This window comes from Fundulus heteroclitus, unplaced genomic scaffold, assembly GCF_011125445.2.
Source record: "Fundulus heteroclitus isolate FHET01 unplaced genomic scaffold, MU-UCD_Fhet_4.1 scaffold_315, whole genome shotgun sequence".
In the NCBI taxonomy this organism is placed as follows: Eukaryota; Metazoa; Chordata; class Actinopteri; order Cyprinodontiformes; family Fundulidae; genus Fundulus; species Fundulus heteroclitus.
In genome coordinates this window covers 149,518-153,263 of record NW_023396725.1, presented here as the reverse complement: position 1 = coordinate 153,263, position 3,746 = coordinate 149,518, and the positions used below count along the sequence as shown (strand labels likewise).

At 43.5% G+C, this 3,746-nt stretch overlaps 1 protein-coding gene across 1 annotated transcript; it reads right to left on the bottom strand.

Moving 5' to 3' along the window:
• Nucleotides 1-418: 418 nt before the first annotated feature.
• On the bottom strand, nt 419-3,524 carry LOC105917086 (adrenoceptor beta 2, surface a). The gene is given in 3 exon segments (XM_012851788.3): nt 419-2,173; nt 2,176-3,001; nt 3,318-3,524. Coding segments are annotated over 2 exon segments (1,230 nt in total). The 5' UTR covers nt 3,318-3,524; the 3' UTR covers nt 419-1,769.
• Between the last annotated feature and the right edge of the window lie 222 nt (nt 3,525-3,746).

Below are 3,746 nucleotides of genomic sequence, written 5' to 3'. Positions count from 1 at the left end.
CATGCAGCCTAAAGACGTGTCAGAAGACGCAAAATCGCATCCTAAGCTGCAAATTAGAAACTCTAACACTTGGTCATCTACTTTTCCATTTCAATCTTTTTTTTTTTTAATGATTATTTACAGAGGGAGTTATCTAATTGTCTAACTAAGCAGCGTCGATAATGTGTTTATTCATGTTTACTGGGACCGGGCTCAGCTGGACCGAGGCGTTTCCTGGAGACTGCACATCTTAAACCGGTCGGAGAAGAAACTGACTGAAACAACTGGAGCAGCTGAGACGCGGCTCTGTGGAGACCCGAATGTCTTTTCCAAATGTTCCGTCGATACCAGACATAAACACACGTCCTTACGTACTGAAAGCGATCTGGGAAATGTCACGAGGCAGTGGCAAAGGTGTGCTATTTGGGAGCTGGAGCTGTTTTTTTTTTATCCAATATTTATTGGCATATAGTGACCAGCACTGTGTCTGGGCCCTAGAACTGTTGACGCCTTGTTTATTATTATTATTATGTGTGGTTTGTACCCTTCCTGGCGCGATGAGGAAACAGACGTTCTGGTTGCAGTAAACACTGGACGTACTGAAACACAGCAGCTACACTTTTTTTCTTTTCTCTTTTTTTTTTTTTTTTGAAAATTAGCAAGGCTTGTGCCAGTAAAGGAACAAAGCTACTGTTTCACAGCGAGGATAGAAAATGCTAAAAGTGTTTTGGAACTCCTGTGCAATGGCGTGCTGCGCATTAGAGCCTGTCGACAGCATGAACAGCATAGTTGTAGACTAATCAGTTGCAAAATGTTTAAATTCAATCAAATAATTTACAAAAATGACTAAAATCACAGGCACTGACGACTAGGCTGCAGCATTTTCATTATGCAATCTGCTCTCTGCCTGAAGATATCGGCTATCTTTAGAACTTCAAAAAACTTAAACACACACTCTCAAGTTTTGTCAGAGCACTAACTGGGTGCAAATACGGGCGTTGTTCTCCGTTCGTATCTCTGAAGTGTCCCGCTGACAGCAGACTCTAACGCAGCGGCACGCCACACCGCAAGAACAGGAGACACAGGTCTAAAGTTTCACATGTTACTAATCTTTAGCATTACCACATCCAGAAAAAAAAAAAAAAAAAAAAGAAGAGAAATATGACAGATTGTTATCTTAGCAGATCAGAATGTACTCGTAACACAAAGCACCAATGCGGTGCAACCCATCAGCTTGGAAACTTTTGATGCAGATCTCTTCCTTGTCGAAGACGCCAAGCAGGCGTGTTCGAATTAAACTGACTCACGCAATTTACTTGCTGATTTAGAAAGAAAACGACGCCGGTGAGAATCGTTGCATCTTCTCCTTACATCTACAAGACAGAACATATGAAGATGAGCTCTATCTGAGGCCATAATAGTCTGTAATTATGCCACTGACACACCATTTTTTTTTATATGGTAAAAACATCTGAGACACCCGCCTAGTTTAACTTAAGTGGGCACAATGTAAGAGACAGTTAACACAAAATGTATTGCAAAGCAGTTATGAGGTAGCTTAAAGAAATCTTACATGTAAAAAAAAATAAAAATGGAAAATTATCTTCCTACAGTATTAAATGTGGAAATGATGGGGAAATAAATATGTCTCTCAACTCAAGAGGACCAATGCAGTCAGTCAGGCACTTTGACTGGCCTTACCTTCAATTGTCATTTTGGGAAATAAGTCCGTGAAGGCAGTGTAAACACATCTGGGTTTCCCTGATGACTGAAGTCCCAGCGCTCCAACTTTACAGGCTTGTCATTACAGTTGCTAGGGCTTTGTTGCAGTTTCCATTAGGGTCCATGGCTTTGTCCTCTCCGCCACAGACCTCTGACTCCTTCCCCAGACACTTTTCATTGGCATCACTGTCGTCTGAGCTGCCCTTGCTCCGTCCCTGCATTTCACTCTGCCAGCTATTGCGGCTGTAGAAGTATCCGTTGGCTGGTCCTGAGTTGCTCAAGATGTTGTTCTTTGGACAGAGGATTTCCTTGAAAGTGTACCTGAACTCAGGACTCCTGCAGTAAATGAGGGGATTGAATGCCGAGTTTGAATAACCTATCCAGTTGAGTATCTTGAAGAGGGTTTTGGGGTCCCACTCCCAGCGCATTATGGTCACCACCACGTTGAACAAAAAGAATGGCAGCCAGCAAGGGTGAACACCCCCATGATTATACCCAGCGTCTTTAGGGCTTTATGTTCTCGAAGGCAGAACTTTGCCTTTTTTAGTCCCCGTCCACTTTTAGAGTCTAGAGACTTTAGGTCACTGTTGTCGGTGTTGTGAAAGCGTCCAACGCTTTGGTCGATCTTTTTCAGCTGTAGCCTGGCTTCCCAGAAAACACGGCTGTACACAAAAATCATGATGAACAAAGGGATGTAGAATGAGATGATAGAGGAGGTGATGGCATAGGTCGTAGTGACATAAAACTCACAACAGTCACTCCTGGCACGGCACTCCTCAGCTTTAGTATCATTTGTTAGCGCCCCCCATTCCAGGAAGATGGGAGGGTAGGATATCAGCGCAGCAATCACCCACACCAGAAGAATCAGAAGTCGAGCTTTGCACTTTGTCAACATTGACTGGTAGCGAAACGGTGAAGTAATGGCCAAATATCGGTCTAGGGATATGACACACAATGTCTCTATGCTGGCGGTCACACAGAGGACATCAGTGGCAGTCCAGAAATCACACCAGAATTTACCAAAGTGCCATTTATCGAAAATGATGTTACTTGCACCGAAAGGAATAACGATGAGACCCATGACCAGGTCGGCAGAGGCCAGGGATGTGATGAAGCAGTTGGTGACATTCTGCAGACGTTGAAAGCGGGCAATGGCTGTTATGACCAGAATGTTTCCAAAGACAATGACGAATACGAGTACAGACATAATTATGCCCAGCAGGATCATGACTGTTTCTCCAAAGGGTTGTGTAGATGACGAGTTGTTCCCGCCTGCTGTTGGGGAGGTGGTATTCGCCATCTAAAGAGACCATAGGTGGACAAACACATGCACAGATGCATGTGTGCAAACACACACACACACACACACACACCCCACAAACACCGACAAACACACAGAGAGGAGAGAATACCGTCATTCAAATATATTAACAATCAGATCAGAATAGAAGAAAAAAACTTTCTGTGCTTAGGCTTTTGAATATACCTTTTTAGAACCAATAATAAAAAAGAAAGCAATAATTAAGTGTCTTAAAACATACAGATCAACATCTGTTTCAGGAAGCTTTAAAGACACGTTGCAAGCAAGAATAATAAAAAAGAAAAACACCACAAACCTCAACAGGTAGTTGTTGTGAGTCCTGCTTCCCATGCACTGTAAATATACCAGGGCACAGATAACTCCTGCAAAGTATCACATGCCCGTTCCACTTTTTAATCTTGGCTCGTCTCGCTCCTCAGTCCGTCAGTTGAGCGGTGTTTCCTCTAAAGTGTCTCCCAGGCTATTTGTCAGAGCCCTTATAGCATGCTGTGATGACATCATGGTCTGCGCTCAGCCAATCGGGCGGCCCGGCTGCGCAGGGTGCTGAGAGCTCTCGTGGGTTTGAACACACTGTCCCTGCAGTTGCAGGGCTGCAGAAGAGAGAATAAAAAGCGCGAACATGGGCAAAGAGTAATAGTTTGCATATTTAAAAAAAAATGTTGCAAATATGTTCCAGAATCAATGTTATCTTTAGAGCAGTTTCAAAACATTCAGCTGTGAGGTG